The sequence below is a fragment of the Micropterus salmoides genome, unplaced genomic scaffold (genome assembly GCF_014851395.1).
Source record: "Micropterus salmoides isolate LMB-PRFRI ecotype aquatic unplaced genomic scaffold, ASM1485139v1 Ms_hic_scaffold_10, whole genome shotgun sequence".
NCBI lineage: Eukaryota > Metazoa > Chordata > Actinopteri > Centrarchiformes > Centrarchidae > Micropterus > Micropterus salmoides.
This window is the reverse complement of record NW_024040041.1, coordinates 18,102,679-18,124,125: the sequence shown is the minus strand read 5'-3', so window position 1 is coordinate 18,124,125 and position 21,447 is coordinate 18,102,679. Positions and strand designations below refer to the sequence as shown.

Here is a 21,447-nt window from a genome sequence, read left to right as displayed (position 1 = left end):
GTAAGACGGACTTTTCAGAGTGTGACACGGAATGAGGAAAGCGCTTGGTAAAAATGGCCGTATCCCTGAACGCTGTCTTCCAGGCTGTGCACTGTTCCCAACAGACAATCAGGTGACTCTCAAGGTAAAACAAAAGGCTTGCCGGGCCGCGCTTATGTATATGTATATGTGTATAAAAGTCTGATTCTAATAAAAAGGTGTATTTTTTTATTTGAAGCTACAAAATAGCTGAGAAATGATAGAACTTTAGGATCATGGTTGCGTCTGCCATAAACAGGTTCAGCTGCAGTACTTTTGTCAGAGAAAAAATAATCAGGAAAATGCTTAAATAAGTTGATCAGAAATCTCATACCAGATGTAACCCTTGCCTGATGGAGATGTTTTTGGGTACCTCTTTGTGGAGAATTGAATTGACATAAGTTATTGCTGTGTGGTTATAATATATATTGAGTTAGTTGATACATGACCTTTCCGTTTTTTGCACTACGTCCTGTAATACCTGTGTTGGATTAAGTCGGATATTAAGACTGAATATTTAATTTTCTTTGCCATTTGATCTTATATTGTATATACACAACATATTCTGGATGGATGCTGATTATTCGACAATGATAAAAGAGATGATAAACTACAGGATGAAGATATTTAGTGTTGAAATAAATATATTCGATTAGCTGATTAATTCAGTAGTCGATTGACAGAAAGTTAACTGCCTTAGGTTTTAATAAGTAGTCAATTGTTGGTCATTTATGATGCAAAAATGCCAAGCGTCCACTTGCAAGCGACACTTGCTGCTTTTTTCTGTTTTCTTCATTTAATACTTTGGACGGTGGGATAAAACTAAATATTGGAAGACATGACCTTGGATATTGGGAAATTGTGATGCTGTCTTTAATGTGATTTTACAGACCATAAATGATTGCTTGATCAATAATAATTTAAAACATCCTCAGATTAATCTATAATGAAAATCATTGTTTGTAGCAACCCAAAATACATTTTTAAAACTATTTGTCTAAAAAACAAATGATTTTTTCAGTTATTAATGGGGAAAATCCCCATCCATAAAAAGTAATGGACTGACTCCAGACATACACTTTTGCCAATAATTAACTCATATATACATAATATAATATATTGATAAGCATGTAGCATAACCACAGACTGTATGAAAGAAGGTATTCCAAATATTTTATTAGCATAATATTTTAGATTTTGCTATATGTAGTTATTTTTATATTTATATATTTAAATCATACAATACTATCTGGTTTACAGTTTTAAAAAACATCAGCCTGAGAGTCTGAGGTCAGGGCGGAATGTCCCTCTAAAAAGTAACTTCCGTGTGTGTCACACCGTAATGAGTCCTCCCATTGACCGTAGCAGGAATCTGTAGCGCTGTCGGGGTGGAGCAGCTCTGCCAACACAACCAGCCAATGTAACAATGGAGCTCGGTGTCAGTCAGCGATAGAAACATGAGCTGTTACATATCAGCCACCACTTTCCTCGTTTGTTCGCTTCACTAGCTGACGCAGTAACATTAGAAACCGCGGGGGCAGACTGCGCTTGTATGGCGGGTCTGTCTTATTTAGTGCTCCGATTTTCGGGCTCCGCTGGTCGGACTTACGGAGTGTTTTCCAAAGGCTTGACGAGGACTTTGTTGATATTTTTTGATCTCGCTTGGCGACTGCGAATCAGATTCCCCTACATCTACCTTGTTGCTTCGATGATATTTAATGTCAGACTACAGGTAATTATTCAAACACTCACTCCTCCTTGAGTAAAACAAGGTAGCTGCCAGCTGTCAAATGCCAGCCAGCTTGTTAATGTTAATAATGCAATCAGCTGGTGGGAAAGGGCCTTTATGTTCAGTTAGTTGTAAACATTGTGCAAACTGAGATGCGTTTTAAAGATCTGTCCTCTCCAAATAGTAGTAGATGGATTATAACTCCATTTTAAAGCAGTCGTCAGGTTATTGGGTCTAATACAACAGTCCTGCGATAAATCCCCCCTTCATGAAGGTATTAATGTTTAGTTTGTGCAGAAACTGTTTTAGAGAGAACTTTACTGCTGTTATGTTGTATTGCATTATGCTGATAGGTGTTTCTAATATTATACCCACCTCAATAACATCACTGAGGGTAAACGAATATTAGATTCTCTAAATAAGTTAATTAGGGCTGCAACAACTTATTATTATGTATTAATATGCAGAATATTGGACTAAATACAAAATGTATGCATGCCTTAGATTTTTTAAATTTGATTTTTTTTTCAGATACATATTTTACAGTCGAAAAAAATGTACGTAATGGTGTACAGTTTCTAAACTACCTTAAAGCTAATTTGGCATTTCTGTACTGCAATTTTGATTGATATGCAACAAGCTAAAGTTTGCAACTTGACTGCTGATTTATGGGCCTAGCTCTCAAATGAAACAAGTCAAAGTAGAAAAAGAAGAAAGAAAATAGTTTTTTGTATATTTGTTTCAGATAGATAGAATAGATAAATAGAAACTTTATTATTGCCAGAGATGTATTAACTTTATTGCATATGCCATGCAGTGATGGTGGTAATTGGTTTCGTACAGCATGGTAGCTCAGTTCCAGTGCAAAAAGAGAGAAAAAACAAACAATAATTGACATAAAAATTAAAGACAATTAAAGGAATTTTTCAGATCTTATTTATCGACTGACATTTCAGCTAACCTTTACTCCATAAATGGCAACTGACATTTTAATCGCTGTCCATGCTTAGGCCTAAATACCACCTGACACCTCAACTGTCTCCATTGCTTTAACTTTAATAGTTTGCAATTTAACTGACACTTCAACCGCTTTCAGTGCTTGGTCGTCAAATTACTGTTCCACTGCTTTCAGCAGTTCATGTTTTGATACATTCGGTTAGTTTTGGTTTGGTTTCACACTGCACTCACCTATGCAGCAAAGGACTTTAGGCTACAAGACGGGACTTGCGTCATCATCCATGTGGGCTGCGTCTCCCTATATCCTACCTACCTACTTGACATTGATTGGTTGAACAGTTCCACGGGGAGCTTTGGCCAGAATGATTGAATGAGAAATATATAGATGTCGTTTTCACTATATGGGATATATATATCGGCATTAGCCTACTACCTGCACCGCAAACTTAACTCGCAACACATTCTCATCTCAGTGCGTCTATTACCGACGCGTTGGGACCATAGACTGTACATAAAAAGGTTGGGACAGGGTAGTCCAAATTCGTCAAATAACTGTCCTCCATGTGCGAAAATTATGCCTATATCGTCAGCGGTGTTTCGGTATAACACCGGCAGGAAAGGGGGAGAAGACTGCAAGAAATCCTTCTGCACCTCCGTTTGAGGAGACCGTTTTATGCCGCGTATGAGACCGGTCGGAACTGGGATATTTCCCAGTTGAAACTTCGACCTCAATGCGTTCCAGGTGCATAGTGGTGCATGACGCCGAAAGTGAACTAAAACCATGGCCAGTTGCACCCTCAGCAGTGTTTTAGGTGTTAATTAAAAGGATGGCAGTTTAACTGCAACAACTGACAGAAATAGCCTATAACCTACTTTACTAGTTCTGTGTACCCCTACATCAGTTGGTAACCTTCAAGTCAGTCAGTGTTGTTGGTTATACTTCCTAATGTTTTACCATGTTTAACAATAACTTTTGTGCAGAGAAGATGACTTTATGAGATTCTTTACTGTAGCCATCTACCTAATAGGCCTAACATATTTCTACATCAATGTACATGCAGAACAGGTTTTACTATATGATGTATGTATTATTTTAATTTAAAAAATGCAAATATATACTTAAGTCAGTGCAGCTCTCAGTCATTCTGTGTTACTTTCAGATATGTTTCTCCAGTAGATCAACTTTCTCATGGAATATCATCCCTGCTGAGTCAATACAAATTGTTGATATGATTTGTCCAGTCTATTTTTGAATCAGATTTAGCACTGGTACCACAGCTAGCTTCTCTCATTGACCAGGATTCAAAGAGCTGCTAACTCTAGTTGATTAATGTTAACTTAACTGTATCTAGCTAACGTTAGTCTAGCAAAAATGTCAGATAACTCTGTGTTATAACAACATAGTATTAGTGTAATTCAATGCTGCAACAAAGACTACATGATGCCTTTAAAAGCATCAGGTGAATGTTCACTTAAAAAGCAGCTTTAGTATGTGAGCTGAATAATACACCAGAGCAGCAGGTATGCTAAAATGCTTTGTTTACGTTGCTGTGTGGTGGCAATGTAGCAGGCGCGAGTAGTGAAAACAAGGAATGGAGTTTAACTTATATGGACTCTAAATGAGCCAAGTGGAACGGATTTGAAGAAGCGTCAATGTGAAAGTGACGGCTGTAGAATAGAGTTTAATCTATTAGTGCATTTCTCAAGTTGAATGGATTTGATTGACGACGCTCTGAAAGGTGAACAAACTGATGCGCTGAATTACAGACAGTAAAAGTGAGTGGGTCCAATATCATTGATCTTGTCCCACCCACATACAATGGTTCCCGACTCCCATGAAATGTTAGCTTTTAGATACATCAACGCTGCATGGAGGGAATTCACTTAGGCCAGACGTGGTTCTTCTGTAGGTTGTGACTTAAATGCTACCCAGCTGCTCATGTAAATGTGAAATAAAGAAATACCATCTCTAAAAAAAAAAAAAGAACTCTAAATCTAATAATTATTTTTATTATTATTATTTGGGGGGGCTTAGGACCATGTTAGGGTGGCTTCAGCCCCCCTAAAACAGGCCTAATGACGTCCATGGTAAATAGTCTGAAAGTCCGAACCATCTAAAAAATGCTTTCACACTAGAAACAAACCAAACCATGCTTCAGTTTGATCCGGACCGAGACTACCTCTTTTTGAACAAACATGACCTGTTAACATTTTCATGATTTCATGTTTTTGGATTTGCCAAAATAGATATCAGTCTTCTCCATTCATGTACTGTGTTGCCTGACAACCTCCTCATGTCTTCACAGGTCCACATTGAAATCCACTGAATCTCCACTGCCTGTGTTTGGACAACAAACTGTGAGCACTGCCATGTTTCAGCCCTCTTAAAAATAAAAACTGACACTGCGCAGCGATGTGGAGGAAGAGGACACTTCATTCTGCAAACTGGTGTGACAATGCAAAAGAGTGACACGGCTGGTTGCTGCGGTCAGCCCTCATTACACAAGCCCGGTGCCTTTTGCAGGAAGGGGACGGACGGCAGTGATGTCTGCAAAAATGAGCCGGGGCTGAGCAGTGATATGTCAGGGTGGGGGTGGTGGTAGTGCCTCACATTCACCCTTTTAACCTGTCACCTGAGATTCGGTGGCCGCTCGCCCTGGATAGATTGTGTCAGATGAAGGGTGAATTTCACTGCCTTTTCTTTCTGGATATCGAGGACAGTGGCGTGGACTTGATCATGAAAACAGATGATTGTCACTTTGGAGCTACTGTTTACATGTATGTTTAAGGCGCTCAGTGTAAACATCTCACTTTAATTTATAAAAGTAAATATCTGCACCGCATGACACAAACAAGCATGTTTTTTTTGTCCTCTATGCTGCCTGGATACTTTATTTGAGGTTTGGGGTTAGCTGTATAAGCGGTACACAGAGGTTTTAGGGGAAATCATTCAGCTACCACTGCTACCAACTGTTCTACTGGAAATTACAGTCTGTTATTAAATGCAGTCTCAAAGGGAATCACTGCATGTCTTCTATGTGTTGGTACACACAGGTCGTCACACTCGTGTTTCTGTATTGTCAGTGGCACGTGGAATAAGGCGTCGGTGATGAAAAATGTTACTTGCATTTGTGACGTGTTTTTATTTCTGTGGGAAAAAAATGTGTGTGTGGGGAGGGCGGGGAGCTTGAAGTCACAGAATTGATGGTATGGAAGGGAAGTATTAAATGAATGAAATCACCATTCTGAGCCGTTTCTGTCATTGTAATAAATAATTCATTCATTTTCTAGGTTTGCTTAACTGCCCTTTGAAAAGAGTTTATCCCTTTCAGTTTCACATATTTTTGGCACTATTTTAGGAGGAGACTGGTACAATGTATTACAAAGAATCTTTTTAGTAACTTTTATTTTTAAATTTATACATTACAGTCTTTGAACTACATATAAACAGCACAATGTGGCAAACCCCCCCCTTTCCACTTCCTTAATTTTCTCCTTTACTTTTATTTCCTCTTACAAATACAATAGAATTTTTATATTACTTATAGAATTTAAATAGAAATTTCCTTCATTTTCACACAGAGAACCAGAGATCAAGAAACATACAAACATTTTTAAAAATAGCACAATAGTAAAAGTACCATTAATTTTTTTCAAGGCATATAATTACATTTCATACAGGAAAAGATTCCTAACATCACCGTATCTTGAAGGATCAGATTTGTGCTTTAAAATTGTATTTGAGAGATAAACAACATCAGTGTTTCTCTATTTCAAAGCAAGTATATCAGTAAACTCAAGATTCAGAATGTAAAACTGAAGGAAAAAACAGAACTCGCCCCAAATATAATGAATAAGAGTTCCTTGAGACTCTTAATAAATATCAGAAATGTTGAGTTACATAAGTCATCAGCCAGTTATATTGAATAATTGAATTGAATAATATTTTTTTTATGAGCTGTAACACAAGCTCTCCTCGAATCTGATTAGACCTTCAGTGGAAATGTCCAACAAAGTTTCAAGCTTTTATTTGTCAGATAGTGAAATGCTTTGTTACACCTTCCACTACTGTGCTTGACAAAATATCAAAAATACAGTAAACACAGCAAAGAAAATATATACAACAAAAGATAAGACAATATTTGCAAATATTAAATATGGTGTAAATAATAAAGAGACACGGGAGAAGGGTGGTGGTAATTGTCTACAAAGGATGTGTAGTCTGTCAGGAGCCCTGGCAGTGTCCTTATTTAGAATTCGGATGGCCGTAAGGAAGTAGCTCATCTTTAGCCTCCCCACTCTGGCTCTATGACTGCAGTAGCCATTGTTTGGATGGCTGTAGTCCTTTATGATTCTACCGGCCTTGGTTCTGCACCTTCTTCTAGCCCAACTTCCAAACTTCAGCGTAAAGGTTGCAGTACAACTTGATGATAAGAAAAAGTGTCTCTTTAAAGGTTCCATATTATGTTCATTTTCAGGTTCATACTTTTGTTTTTGGTATCTACTAGAAAATGTTTACATGCTGTAACACATTATTTTTCTCATACTGTCCTTTGCTTCTGCGCCTTCATTCCCCCTCTGAACGCTCCGTTTTAGCTCCTGTCTCTTTAAGGCCCCCCTCCCTAAATCCTTACTTTTTCTGATTGGCCAACCTCCGGAAGCCTCCCAAGGGCAGGGTTTCGGGGGGTCTTAAAAGGTCTTAAATTTCAAAATCAAAAAGTCGTTGAAAAGACATCTTTTTTTGTGGATATCAACGCATAATGCTCTTTCAAGGCAGCAGGTGCGCTGCATGCCAACTTGTTAATTACATAGCTTATCAATGTAATCGTCCATCCCGATGTGTCATTGTTGACATCGTCCAATGCCAATTTTGTAGACATCACTCAACCCTAATTTGAATACATTTATTACTCTGCAAGTAATTTTGTGACTGGATTTCCTTTGTATGTTTCTTTTTTTGATGTAGTGATATAGGTCTTAAATTTCATTCATAGTGGTCTTAAGAAGGTCTTTAAGAAGAAAAATCTTAAATTTGACTAGGTGTAGAGATAGGTCTGGCCAGAGGTGTAGCAATTCTCGGCATTATTCACAAGCAGTCTCTGTGGCCCCACTTCCTATCTTGGTCCCTGTCTCGCATGCATCTTTTGAAAAACTGGTGACAAATAATTGAGCTAACAACTGGTGACATTAAACTGTGGTGGTGATTAGGCTTGTGCCGACTGGCGATTAGATAGCTTGTCGATGATTGAAGGGATGATCAGCGATTGGTTTTTCATGTGCCGATATTAAGGCGATTCAGGTGAACTCACTATCAGAACTAAGATGACATCAAAACAGTCTCTAGGATCTGCACACACTAATTATCTGCACCACAATAAATGATTTATTTGTGGCAACACGCCACAATATCAACGCTGACCACCACATGCTATATACTATTTAATGTACAATCATAATTCATTGTAGAGCTGCATATAGATTCACTCAGCACCTCTGCTTGTGCTCTGTCTCTCTCTCTCTCTCTCGCTCTCTCTCTCAAACACATTGAAACAGAGCCCTGTGTATATAGAAAAACTAATACATTCAAGTTAACTCTGAGAAGTTAGTCTATCTCTTTGCTTCCGGGGTGTCTGGTGTCCTCCCCCAGAAAATTGGAGCATTAAACACTTCCTGCATTTAGGAGACATTTTCAGTTCCAATTTATAGTGGAAACGTCTTTTTTTATATAAAGGGAAACAAAAAATTCAGCTGGCAGTTGATCCCCTTCTAAATACTTATTTATAATTTCGTAACCCCTTGACCTTTGGGGATTTTTGTGACCTCCCTATTCACATACACAGATTGCGTGGTACAAACAGCTGTGACATTTCTTTTAAAATATTTTATTATAGCATGGGCTCACCACAATAAATATGAAATTAATCACTTAGAGTGTATGTCACAGCTGTAACAAGTCTTAGTAAATTTTAAATGAGTCAACTCAGACAGACAGTTACTACGTCATACCTCTGCTGGTTAAAAGCACGATCGTGTTGTAGTACCGGATCTATTCACACGGGGGAAGCAGCCGCTCAGAGTACTAGATCCATCTCCCTTATCTGTTGAAAACAGACATCCTGTGCTGTCAGTTTCTTTAGAAGAGGACACTGGCTGATACAGGGGAGGCTGACACAAGTAATGCAACTGTAATATAACAACAACTTTATCTATTTCTGTTGCTGTACGGCTAATTCTGCTGTCTCATTTGTCATAATTTATAATATCAGTTTGACTCTCACACAACAATTTATACTTTTACAAAATGTGTAATTCATTCTTCTTCTGGAAAAGGAAATGTAAAAGTAGCTTTCTCTGTAAGGTGTATTTGCTTCTTATTATCTCAGATCTACATCACTATTAAGATATTAAAACATCCTCTGTGATTCATCTCTGTATATAAAGAGTCTGTTTCCCTTGGATATGCACTTCTTTTAAGTAGATTTGCTGACACCCTAGCTCAGCACAAAATGTCCCCAACAAACTTACCCGAACCAGTCGTTGTGGTGCCAGGCTGCAATGCAAAACCATCAGCGGTTGCCAAGGCAACTGTATTTCTCCATGTGACAGACAAACCTTCCTGCCCCTCCTTTTCTTTTTATGGAAAAAGAGGATTTATTTCTCAGGGATTTGCCAGAGGAAAATATTTTAATAGGGTTATCATAGAGGACTGGCAGAAAGAGAGAGAGAGAGATCTATAGATGAAGGATAAGTCGGGTTATCTTTACTCTGTTTTTTGCCAAACCACTATTTGTACCCTCACAAAAAAGGGGGTTGTGGAATAAAGATAATAGCGTTTTAGCCTTTGGCATCTGCAGGAGCTCATATGTGTTTTATTTGGCTGAGTGTGAAAGAGTGATAATACTGCAAATGGAAATGGCAGGGATTCAATTAAAGCTGCAATGCAGTATATTTAATTCCATACACATTATTCATAAACCTTTAACAATTTATTTGTTTGGGATCTTGAGAGTTGGTGCCTTTAGATTTTGTTCTTCAGTGTTTATAACTTTGGTGGTGTTGCGTTTGTTCTGGTTTGATCACAAACCACTTTTGCAGTTTTTTTTTTTGCCAAGTACAGATGAGTTCTTACAACAGCAGTTTAATGTTGTCTTTTATAATTCATGTAAGCTTAGAGAAGGTGGCTCTTTATTTATTTCAGTTAACTGAGTCTGGTAGTTCTCTTTCTAAAAGCTTGCATAAACTTTATAAAGCTCATAAGAATAAAACATATTCTCTCACTCTGTGGTTAGTTGTCTTTGTTTAGTCAAGCTTAAAATAAATGTGAATATTAGCCAATTATTTCGACGTATATAATTGAGCATTAGTTTTATTGGGGTTCTGCCTAAATTTTGTATGGATTTTTAATCAGGGTCTTCTTTCACGGACTTAAAGGAAAATCGACATTTTGAGAAACATGATTATTTGCTTACTTTCAGAAAGTTAGATGAGAAGACTGACACCACTCTCATGTCTGTAAGGTAAATATATAGCTGGAGCCAGTAGTCGCTTTGTTTAGCTAGCCTGGCTATGTCCAAGGTAACAAAATCTGCACAAAGTCCTCTGTGTACAAATAACAAAGATATAACGTGATAATTAGTGAGCTGGTCATAAGAGAGGGTAATAATTAGTGTGATTAGTGTGATAATTAGTGTTTCTGGTCTTCATGCAAAGCTAAGCTAAGCTATAGATATATACACACATGAATGTTGTATCAATCCTCTCATCTAGCTCTCTGCAAGAGAGTAAATAAGCATATTTCTCTACATGTCAAACTGTTCCTTTAAAACAACAATAAATTGAGGATCATACAGTGTATCCCGGCTTCTTGAACTACGATGCCAAACACACATAGACTATACCTCTATACCAGGTGACACTCTGAAGACAAGGTAAAAATAAATAAATAAATAAAATAAAAAGAGGTTTTAGTCAGAAACTCCTGAACTGCACTTCATGGCAAGAAGCAAACATTTCTCTCCACCGTTTCCTTTGCTCAACAAATCCATTATTTTAATCAGTTTGGCAATAACAACTACAATTGTTTTTCTATATTTCCTGAGTTGAACCAATCACGATGCAATTATCCACACCACATATCTGAACCTTTAGATCACAGCTCTGTTTCACTGTCTGCCATCAACTATGTGCTTCGCAACTAAGCAGGAAATAAAGCCATTTTTTTTTACAAGGCTGGACCAACTAACTGCTTCAACTTCAGACAAACCTGTATTTCTTTTAACTTAAAAGCTGAATCAAGATGTCCACACGAAGAAACAAAGTGACTCCTAGTGTGTCAAATTGCAATTGTTTACACTTAACAAACAGCAATTCTGTTGAGACATGATGTCCATCAGCATGTCTGACAGTCGGTCATGGACGTTTATAAGTGACGCACATTAATACAGCATGTCCATGCACAGAGCATGGATTACTAATGCTAAATGTAATCAAACATTAATCTACATGATTTTAGCTCTGATGCATTAGACTTTGTGATTTACTATTCATGCTGATCCCTCTTCCCCTCGGTTTGAGGTTTCAGTGGAAGAGTGTTTTGCCACCGGAGAGCCTTGCTTACTGCACATAACGTCCTCTTTGTGGTTTATTTAAATAGACCCGAGTTACACCTTCGATTTAAATGATGTTGACTGGGGACGAGAGGCATATGCAAAGCGTCAAAAAGGATGAGATCAGGTGCTGAGATGAGCTCCAATCTGACCTCAAAACTGAATCAAAGGAGTGTGAGTGAGTGGGGGAGGAGAGAGGAGGAAGCAAAAAGGGGAGGGGGATGTGGAGGAGGGAGATTTGTGTGTGTTATATTTTACTGTAATCATATTGTGCGACTCAAATCAGGTCATGCGAGCAAAAGAGCACTCAAATATGCACTTGTTTTAAGGAGGTGTTACTGTGACATTTTTGTTTTCGTAATGTGAACTTTAAATTTACATTCCTGCATTCATTTGTCTGATTAGTGCAGCCAGTTGTATATTGTGCACAGCATCAAAAACCAGTAAGAATTATAGTTTCATTTGACTTACTTGCCGACTAGCTTTATGCTAGATTGTCACAAAAAAAGCAAATATTACTGTTGTAGCAGCATCATTTTAGCAGCATCAATATATTAAATGTAATTATCAGGTTAAATTAGTCTGTGCATTCGACTTAACAGCTAAATTTTAATATACTACAAATATCAAATACAAAGAGGTATTAAAGGATCATAGTTCAGCTATAGATGCTTCATGCTTTTCTCATGTTATTGTTTGATCCAACATGTTGCACTCTTTTATGTGCTGTTATATCGTAGTATCCTGAACACATAAAATCTCTTAATTGGTTATCAATGAAATTACGTATCAGGCAACTGATGATGTTGCAGGGGTTCCTTTTGTGTTTTTAGATTTCACAATTTAACATACAGGATGTAAAACCTTTTGTAAAGCTTGAGAATGAACTGTAAGATTAGTAGTAGACTTCTTAGCAGGAATAACCTTTGCAGCTCGTTATGCAACTGCAGCAGGTCTAGGAGGATTGTACTTTAAATGTAGGGGCTCACGCACACAGCTTATAAGTTCTCAGGTATACACTGATGCCTTTGTGCCCAGCAGACAGAGTCCAAATAAAGACTCTACTCATGTGTGTCCTTGGATCCAGAAAATCTACTCAACTTTGCACTCCGATCAGATGGTGGCAGGAAAGAAGTGGTCGAGATGCAGAGCTGGATATTAAGCCAAGTGAAGGATGGAGGATATCCTGCTGACCTCTGCTTCCTGTGACCTCTGTCACACACACGCCATCACCCTGAAAGATTAACCCCCTCACCTTCCACAACAGGATGGAGGTTTGGAACCCCGTCACATCCCCTGGTCTAGGACAGTCTAAGGCCATGATTTGTGGTATAAACACACAGAGGAAGATGGATGTGCAACTCCCAAGCATCAGCGGAAAGAAAATCACCTCAGAATCAGCATAATATCCCCCACAAAAGGGAGCTGAAATCCCTTAATCAAAGCTGTTCTGTGGTGACATTCGCTGCGTCTTCTCTTCTTCAACTTAACAAGACCACGAGTCCACAGCTATCGCTAGCGGATCTGATAAGCTGTACTGTACAGACAGTGGTATTTTGAGCAAATTACTAACGTCAGCATGTTAGGTAAAACTCATAGTTAGCATGCTAAGAAGTGCTAATTAGCACTAAAAACAAAGTACAGAGGAGGCTGACGGGAATGTCATTCACTTTGCAGTACTATTTGGTCATAAACTAAAGTATTAGGCATAATGAAATATTGACCTGATTATGGTGCTAGAGTCAATCCATCTGGCGGTGGATGTTAAAATTTCACAATTTCCTCCCTACCTCGGAGGTATGGAACGTCATTCCACTTGATTACATTATGAAGGGACGGATTTTGGGGATAAATGGGGGGTTTTACGGATGTGATAGGGTGGCTTGTGTGTGTTGTGGTTGGATGGGGGTTCAGCAGAGGGTTGATCTCCCTCTGGGCATTGCCGTGGACACTGGAGCATATGAAGTGGTATGATTGCTCAATCAGGTCACGTGAAGTCGGTCAGGAGTACCACAGACGCTTCCCATGACGGTCGGGCCTAATCTGCCAGACGTGCGTCCCCCCGGGGTTATGCACCCTCAGAGTCAGACAGCCCGAAAACCACACACATGTTCACTTCAAGCCACAGACTTTGAGGCCGTTTTGCGGTTTGGCCATGAAAGAGTCCAGTGTGGTTTTAATACACTAGCAAGTTTTAATGACCGAACAAAACAGACATTTAGTTGATTTTAAAGCTGTGTGCTCACATTCCCTTTCATCACAGAGGATATCTGGGCCACAGCAAGAGGTTTTGCTTATGACTCATAAACACATTAGCATGACATTTATGTGGAATAGAGCGTACTGAGTGTGTTTGTGTGCCAGAGAGACAGACTCAAGAAGATAATTGCTTTTAATGGAACTTGAATCTGACTTTCATTGAGGATCGCGCTGCCTGACCAGCTCCAGCACTGACACAAATGGACAGTAACACTGTATTTGTCTAACCATATTCCCAAAGCTATCGCCAACATTATACATATGACCTATTTTCCACTTGTAGCGCAGAGAATATTCAAATCAGGACTTGCTCTGTGTTATAACTACTTTGCATCAATCCACCTAGTATGCAAAATCTCTTAACTATTTGAACTAAAGTGTGAATGACTCTTCCTGGGCCCCAAACTGGAGGGGCTTCACCCAGACTTCCCCTTCCTAAACACTCCCAGTTTCCCTGTTTTCTTGTTCTTAGTCACCACCAGATTGGAACTTAACAAGAAATAAAACAAGCAAACAAACTCTTTGTGGACTTTTTCCTTTGTTTTCCCCCACACCTCTCCAGGAATTAAGATTCCTTTAAAACACACAGTTAGGTCTTCATGTACCCAAACATCCAGCCATTCCTGTATAGCTGATTTTCCCACTTGCCCCCCACCTTAGGGACGTTTATCCAGGTGTAACTTTAGGTTCTCGCCGCAGGTCTCCAGTTTCTCCAGTTTCTCCAGTATTTCTTGTCATCCAGGATCAAACTGGATCGTGCCAGATCGAGAGGGTTCATTGGATTGTGTAATCCTTTGGCCCTGCTAAAGTGAACTGACTCATTTAAGCCTCTCTGCTTGTGCCCTGTTACCTTTTCTTTATTGGAAGACGGTGAAGCATTTCGCCATCTTAATTTCAGTTTGTATTTGGTATCAGTATATTAACCGATAAAAGCTAAACTGATTTTGTACATTGCAAGTGACAGTTTTACAAATGTTTGCAGAAGCAGCTATCAGTCAAACCAAGCCAACCTGATTATTAATTAGAAAATCATTTGCTTTTTCTTCTACTTATAACAAATACATTGTCAAGTTATAGCCTTAAACTTGCAGCTATAAGAACTAGTGTCAGGAGATCTATTTGTGTTATGTCTGGAGAATGTCACTTTGTTTAGGACTGAGAATGAAACATTTGTCCAAAAGAGACACCTATGAATAAACAAATGACTGAATACATTAAAACATCTGTTCATGCTTGACCATTGGAGTAATGCACACAGGAAGTGAGACCCCCTCCTTCTCTGCGGAGGCAGGAATGCTATAATTGAAACCGTGTGTTGTAGAAACAAGCTCTGCAAAGCTTTCTCTCTCTCTTTCTGTGAGTGTGTGTGTTAACTTCATCCCACTATGCCCTAACCTGATTGTTCTCCCTGCTTATGTAAGAGTCTCGTCCACAAGTCCTCCTTATCTAATTTGGAATCAGTCTATATTCTGGATTACTACAAAGTGTTTTGATGTGTAGCTCATTTGCCAGATCCTTTTGGGACATGTGTTAGATTCAGCTCTTGCACACAGCATTCTCCACAAATGTTTCTATCCTTCCTTGAATATGTGCTGCCTGTACTGTCCCTAGGCCTGCTGACCACAACTCATTGCACCAATGAAACAATGAGAGACACGAGAGAAAACCTGGAGGGGCCAGCCTCAGTGTCCACCAGCTAATTGTATTTTACAGCAAAAAACTAAAAAATAGACTTGTGTGTGTGGAATTGTATTCATAAACATCTGAAAGTAGTTGATGTTGGTATTCAGTTCTGGAGGAATTATTCAGAACATTTACACAAGTACAAATACTAATACCATGCTGTAAAGCTACTCTGTTATAAGCAAAAGTCCTGCATTGAATATGTTGGGCAAAACTATGTAAATATTATATCAGGAAACTGTAAGTATTAAAACTAAAAGTACTCAATGTTGAAAAATGTTCCCCGACTGTTATATTATTATTATATCATTAGATTATTATTAATTATGTATTGATGTGAAATCAGGCAGTGCGGTGGTGCAGTGGTTAGCACTGTCACCTCACCGCAAGAGGGTCGTGGGTTCAAACCCTGGCCTTTCTGTGTGGAGTTTGCATGTTGTCCGCGTGGGTTCTCTCCAGTTGCTCTGGCTTCCTCCCACCCTCCAAAGACATGCAGGCTAGGTTTATTGGTGTCTCCCAAATTGTCCTTAGGTGTGAGTGGTTGAGGTGTATTTTTAAGTGTTTTGTTCGGGACTGCAACTAATTATTATTTTCATCATCAATCTGATGATCATTTTGTCATGAAATTGATTGTTTTGTTTATAAAGTTAAATACAATTTGTTTTGAAAAACCTTGAAATGTTTTTGCATGAAAAATATCAAAATCCTTTAATAGTCATTCGACTGGTTGATTATGTGACTAATTGTTTCAGCTGTACGCATACTGTTCTAAATTTACAATACATTTATGACATGATGACATGATGACATGATGTTTTATAAACTTGTAATATATTTTGTATGTAAATCCTAATCCTAATCCTATTTTTTTAATCACTAGTAGACCTAACTAAAGGTATCAAATAATTGTAGTAAAAAGTAAAAAGTACAACATCAACAAGTCTCAAGTAAAGTACAAGTACCTTAAATTTGTACTTAAGTAAAGTACTTGAATAAATGTTTGTGGTGCTGTCGTATTGTATAACATTATACAGAAAGGTGTTTATATGATTTAGAGCAGTGGCTGGGGAAGCCTTATGTATAAATAAGTGTCTATGTGGGGTTCCTTGTCACATTTCATTCTATTAGGCCAACATTTCATTATCTGACACACAATGTGCCAAGTGGTTAGAGATAAATCCAAAGTCGTCCACACATTAGAAAGCAACCAAATTATGACAGAAACACTAAAACAATCGCCACCAGTAGAAGAATTCTTTAAATCTTTTCCAGTAGCTAGGCTAAATTATTTTGCTATGAATTCTTAAGAGTTATAGCCAAATGCCACAGCACAATTAAACTATGGCGGATAATCAATAAAAACATTTATATTTCGCTGGGTATAATCTCACTAATGACTCGAGTCACGTGAGCGTTGATCAGTGAGTAGTGACGCGCAGCACTGGCCGTGTAGCGGGGCTCTGATGGGATTATCAACTATCAATTTAGACAGCTAGTGTAACAAGCACTTCCTGTTTTACTTCCAAAATAAAGACAACTGCTTGTGTCACACATTTGAGTATTTTATTTTGAAGACAAAATGACATGCACTTCCGCAACTGTTCCAGATGTGCGTTAGCCAACTTGACCCCAGCCGTATCAGCTACTCTCCCGATACTAGTGGAGTGAAGGCGTCTTTGCAAGGGATAACGACAACACGCTCGACCAAAGGACGCCGCTGCTGCTGCAGAAACACACGGCTCACGCTAACTGACTGACTCACGTGAAGCCGGAGGGGCTGCCTCGCGACTGTGTTGCGTAAATGGCCACAACATTTCCTAAAAAGAACACGCTGCCCGTGAGGCGACAACCTGTGCACCAAATGCGTCCCTGAGATCAAGACGCGTTTTGATGTGAATTAGACCCTTTTTCGTACAACGGAAGTTTCTGCGACCGAATTTTTTTTTTTTTTTTTGGGGGGGGGGGCTTGATTTATAGGCTGCAAACATGGACGAGGACAACCAAGGTATGATTCATTCAATGCAATTCAGATCGCTGACCTGTGTGGCTATTTGTCCAGGAGACATATGCCTCTTTAGCCTGACACTGTTTCTCAATTTCATAATAACAATATTATGGACAGTGAGTTCGGCCTATGCTGGACTGGACATGGAGTTAGTTCTATGCCAGGCACATGCAGCAACACCGATCTGTCATCTTTCCTACATCAGCATTTTCTGGTAGAGCTCACTGACGTGAAGTTGCCTCCTAAATGAGCATAAATAAGGTTTTATGTCTCGTGTGCCAGATGTGTTAAGGTAGAAGTATTGACCTACATTCCGGTGGATAGAGCGTAAATGGATCAGCATGATAATCAGTGTCATTTATTTGTGCGGTTTGTGTTTATCTAAAGGCTTTGTCAGCTGTGGGCTGCTGTCAGTCTGGCCCAACAGGTCCTCTCACTGTCCGCCAAGCCATTGCCACGAGACAGGGATTCATTTGACTCATGATAAAAGCTGAGTTTGTGTTAAGGATGTGCTGGCACAGATGAGTCACTGCAACAGGAACAGGAGGACTATACGATACGTATATCCCACATAGTTCAGCACTATGTGGGTTTAGAAACTTTTGAGGAGGGGGGGGGGGCACATTTATAAAATGAGTGAAGATATGCTCACACTGTGAAAATATGTAAAACCTATGTACAACCCTCCTTCTTGGCAGTAATTAATAGTTGCATGATTTATTTAGTGCAATAAATGGATGTCAAATAAATTAAAAAAAGATAATTCAAGAAGACAAGAAATTTTATAAGTGAATAGCTGCTATTTGCAAAGAGCTTACAGCCATGGACTGATTATGAGACAGCAGCCTGGACACGGATATGTAAAAGGTCACACAGGAGTAACTCACCCGGACTGAATCTTTGTGGTCGTTTTGTCTTTTTTTGGTCATTTTGCATCTCTTTGTGGTCATTTTGTGCCTCTTTGTGTTCGTTTTGCGCCTCTTTGTGTTCGTTTTGCGTCTTTTTGTGGACGCTTTGCCTCTTTGTGTTCATTTTGTGCCTCTTCGTGGTCGTTTCATCAACTTTAGAACAGGAAATTGTTAATGCTACTTCATACAGAGGTTCTGGTCCAGGGACTTAGGACCTGTTGTGCCTGTTTAGTAATAATCCATGATGCCAACAAGGCCCCTGGTTCAGCAAACCCTTCTAACCCTGTAATCATAAACTGCACAAAATCACATACTCACAGTTTATCAAGATTTAAACCTGCAGGTGAACAACCATCACTCTGACCCATGTCATCTCTGTGCGTCAGCGGTATTCAGTCCCACATGCACACCGCTCGCAGAGCTGCAGGTTGTGACTATTGCAATGCTTGGAATGTGGACATAAAGCCGTCATTGTGCTGTGTTTGGCCGGCTTGGCCTCCAGCGGTGGCACATGTCCCCACAGACAGCAGCACAGCCCCACAGACAGACATATGGTGCTGTGATGCCAACCAGGGATAGCTGACAACAGCCGGGAGCATATAAACACACTCACATGTGTTCATGGCTGCACACTGACACTCACACAAATTAAATTTTTCCTTTTTCCCTTATGGCACTGAAGATGGATGGATCATGACCTAAAATGATGTGTGTGTGTGTGTGTGTGTGTGTGTGTGTGTGTGTGTCAGCAGGTGTGAGTGTGTGATCAACACCACAGTCTGCCCTCTCATCTAGAATAAATAATGCCCTAGATGCTGCAGGAAAGGAAGGCTACAGAGCTCTTGTTTGTTTTTTTGTTTTTGTTTTGGTGTTTAGTTTTCTGTTGAACAGTTGGGAACAGTATTCACAATTTGATGCTTTTTATCAGAAACACTTAGCAAGCACACACCCACACATGAGCCCACAGCAGAGTTGGGCGCTTTGGGGGGTAGCAGAGCAAAGTACATGATGAACGATCGTGCTGGTGCGGATTACAGGCATGGATCTACTAAAGGTGGTTGACAAAGTTCAATATCTTGACAGTCAATCCTCACAAAGGCACATGCACGTTGCCAGGCCACAAGTCGAGTGAGGAGAGAAAGCAGAGGACAGAGTAAGATACCAAGGTGTCAGATGGAGAGTAGACAGCCAGAAAGGTGTGAGGATGGAAAGAACGTGTGACCGCAAAGAGTGAAGAGTGAGACACAGTCGTAGTAGCGCTGACGGTGAGATGTCTGAGAGGGAATGAAAGAACAAGACAGGAGGTGTGTGTGTGTGTGTGTGTGTGTGTGGAAGGGATAAGGGTGGCGGGGCGGCGTGCCAGAGCAACATTGTAAAATGGCCAAAAAAAGTATGGATTGCCGACAGTGAGGGAGAGTGGACTAGATATTCTGACTGAATCAATTCTCCAGTGTATTACAGGAGTTTCTTCCAATAAAAAGTCCTTCTGTTCTGTCATAATTAACTCACTGAACAGCGAGCGGTCTCTGGCCATCCGTAACTATCCATCAAACCAGGTCACTCCTTTGATGGGAAGTCAGTTTTCATTTCTTTTCCATCTCACGCTCTGTTTTTTTTTAAGTTTCACCTCCTTGGTGGTTGTAAAAGAGATCGTACACATGATCTTTAAGCCTTGCTGGTGGCATCGCTCTCTGGGTGGCAATGTCGGTCTGTCAGTCCACCACTTTGGTCTAGGCTGGAGTATCTCAACAATGATAGGATGAATTTCCATTAGCCTACATTTTGTGCAGGTATTCATGTTCCACAGGGGATGAAGCCTAATGACTTTGGTGATCCCTGACTTTTTCTCCAGGGCCACCATGAGGCTGACCGTTTGTGGTTTTGAATGAAATGTCCCAAAAACTATTGGTTGGATTGCTATGAAATTTAGTACAGACATATATATCTCTCTCAAAATGAATTGTAATAACTTAGGTGTACCTCAGATGTTTCATCTAGCATCACTATCCAGTACAGCCTCGCCTTGGATCTCACTGTAGGTTTTGTAGAAGAAACCTTTCTTTCTCTTTGCTTTTCTTTCTCCTGTTGGAATCTTTATATTCTATATCTTACTTTCCTGCACCCGCCATAGGCAGTATAGCTCCATAGCAATCGACCCGACACACATGACAGTCAACAAACACTGCTTTGTGCCACAATGGTCGCTCAATGGACAATGGGCCAACAAGAGCCCATAAAGCTTTGCTACAGTGAAACCTGTCTGACTGAGCAGACTCTGAGTATAGCTTACTGTAACACATTCTCATTTCACATGACTGACTTTGACTGTCTATCAAATGTACGCCTACAGTATCCTCTGCTTCAGTGTAATCTTTGTTACTTGGTGAGCACAGTGTTCAATGGAGACTTCATGAAGAGGTGCCCATATGGTATGATTAAGATTATTTATGATAGACACTGGTTCCGCTGCACGCCTTATGGCGGCTTGCGAGTTTACATGCCGCTCTATTTACATAGGTGAAAACCGGCCATTTAAACTGGGCAGTTCAGAGTGTGTGTGAGTGTCAGTGTGTGGTCTGTGGTGTTATGGCACAGTGCAGCCCAACTCGGAAGAGGAGAGACGCACATGACTCGCTGGGCTTCGAGATCTCAGAGACACTCATGTGCCGTCCGCAGGACAGCTTCCTGCAACGTTCAGGACTTGTGTTTTTGTATTTGGAGCTGATTTGCAACTGCTGTCTTTTCCCCACAGCCCACGCGCTGTCAAGTGGTTAAAAGAGAGGAGCGTCCTGAAGTTTTCATGCAGCGTTGGAACAAATTATGCTTTACCACACACCCCTTAGTGGTATCCAGATTGAATATCTTCCTTGCACCGGAGGGACTGTGCAGTAGAAGCTCAAAAATCTAAACATTTCTGTACAAATTACCTCCCAAAAAAAGGTCTGGTGATTTACAGTGGAGCATAGTTCATGTGGCACTGGCAATAATGAGGTTTTAGTACGGGTTACCCAGTGTGGAGTCAGCTGTTGTGTCTAAGCTGTTGTTAATTTCAGGGAGGTTTGGCAGGTAAATTTAGGGCTTCTGTAACAGGTCCAAAGAACAAGTGTATTTTGTTAAATGGTGAAACATTTGGCCACTGTAGGAAATTTGAAAACATGGCCCTCCTGCAACCTGTAAGCAGGAGTGTGCTCTATTTCCCCGAGGGGGAACGCTAACTTGTAACCACAGGACTGGAGACCTGAACCTGTCCCATACCCACATCTGAACCAACTGAACCCTTCT

At 39.8% G+C, this 21,447-nt stretch overlaps 2 protein-coding genes across 2 annotated transcripts in view; both read left to right on the top strand.

The window, feature by feature from the left end:
- Positions 1-1,363: 1,363 nt before the first annotated feature.
- Positions 1,364-5,947, top strand: LOC119889310 (small integral membrane protein 10-like protein 2A). Its single transcript, XM_038700238.1, has 2 exons — positions 1,364-1,750; positions 5,011-5,947. The coding sequence occupies exons 1-2, from the start codon at positions 1,571-1,573 to the stop codon at positions 5,029-5,031; spliced, it is 201 nt and encodes a 66-aa protein (XP_038556166.1). The 5' UTR covers positions 1,364-1,570; the 3' UTR covers positions 5,032-5,947.
- A 10,960-nt stretch (positions 5,948-16,907) lies between these two features.
- The window catches only part of cyth3b (cytohesin 3b), a 42,661-nt gene continuing 38,121 nt past the window's right edge, over positions 16,908-21,447 (top strand). Inside the window, exon 1 of the mRNA XM_038700168.1 lies at positions 16,908-17,257. Within this exon, the coding sequence (XP_038556096.1) occupies positions 17,239-17,257 (19 nt within the window). The 5' untranslated portion in view covers positions 16,908-17,238. The remainder of the gene's footprint in view (positions 17,258-21,447) is intronic.

What these genes read in the sequence shown, in the direction of transcription:
- LOC119889310 (XM_038700238.1), top strand. Translation starts at nt 1,571, where the DNA reads ATGGCGGGTCTGTCTTATTTAGTGCTCCGATTTTCGGGCTCCGCTGGT. An exon ending in TATTTAATGTCAGACTACAG is followed by an intron (nt 1,751 to 5,010) that starts GTAATTATTCAA and finishes ATGTCTTCACAG; the next exon opens with GTCCACATTGAAATCCACTG.